This window comes from Eimeria tenella, genomic scaffold, assembly GCF_000499545.2.
Source record: "Eimeria tenella Houghton genomic scaffold, Eth_scaff2281, whole genome shotgun sequence".
Classification (NCBI taxonomy): Eukaryota; Apicomplexa; class Conoidasida; order Eucoccidiorida; family Eimeriidae; genus Eimeria; species Eimeria tenella.
In genome coordinates, this window is record NW_013542138.1 from 3,515 (window position 1) to 4,359 (window position 845).

General features: G+C 63.9%; 1 protein-coding gene across 1 annotated transcript in view; it reads right to left on the bottom strand.

The window, feature by feature from the left end:
- Positions 1 to 267: 267 nt before the first annotated feature.
- Positions 268 to 845, bottom strand: part of ETH_00036300 (uncharacterized protein) — a gene marked incomplete at both ends in the record, with an annotated part of 1,724 nt that continues 1,146 nt past the window's right edge. Inside the window, one exon of the mRNA XM_013374765.1 lies at positions 268 to 833. Coding sequence (XP_013230219.1) covers positions 268 to 833 — 566 coding nt within the window. The remainder of the gene's footprint in view (positions 834 to 845) is intronic.

Genomic DNA, 845 nt, shown 5'->3' on the forward strand with positions numbered 1-845 from the left:
TTAGGGACCCTCTGGGGCCCCCAAGGGCCCCCAATAAGGGGCCCCTAGGGCCCCTGGGGGGCCCCCAGGGGCCCCCAGAGGCCTCCGAAGCTCCCAGATAAGGGGCCCCAGGGGCCCCCCGGGGCCCCCCGAGGCCCCCTATGTGTCTCCCTGCGTCAAGCACTGCAATGACGCGTGTTAGAGAGTGCAGCAGTCCAGTGTAGTATATTGCTGCTGCTGCTGCAGCTGCTGCTGCTGCTGCTGCTGCTGTAATGTCTAACGGAGAACTCAGTGTTGCGAGGTGTCACCTTGCTGCTGCTGCTGCATCTGCCCCTGAAGCAGCAACTGCTGCGTGTGCAGTTGCTGTTGCTGCTTGCGTTGTTGTTCTTGCTGCTGCTGCTGCTGCTGCACCTGCTGCTGCAGCGGCAGCGGCTGCTGGTCCTCAAGCATTGCTGCAGCAGCAGGAGGCAGCAGGAGCCGCAGCACCTTCCAGCCTCGGCCCTTGGGTAGCAGCTGCCACGCGAAGTGCTGCAGCAGCAGCAAAGGTCTGAGGCGCAGCAGCAGCAGCGCGGGCGCAGCAGAAAGCATCAGCAGCTCGCGCACTCGCTGCTGCTGCTGCTGCTGCTGCGTCTGTGCTGCTGTTGCTGTGTTCGCCATTAGCTGCTGCAGCAGCAGCGACCCTGCTGCCACCTGCAGCAGGCGTTTCGGGTGTATCTGCACCTGCAGCAGCAGCTGCTGCTGCAGGTACTCCTTCAGAGTCCCCGGGGGGGCAGGGAAATACTCAACTTCCTCCTCTTCCTGCTGCTGCTGCTGCTGCTGCTGCTGCTGTGGCTCGAGGGCTTGCTGCAGTGTTTCTACAGCCGCAC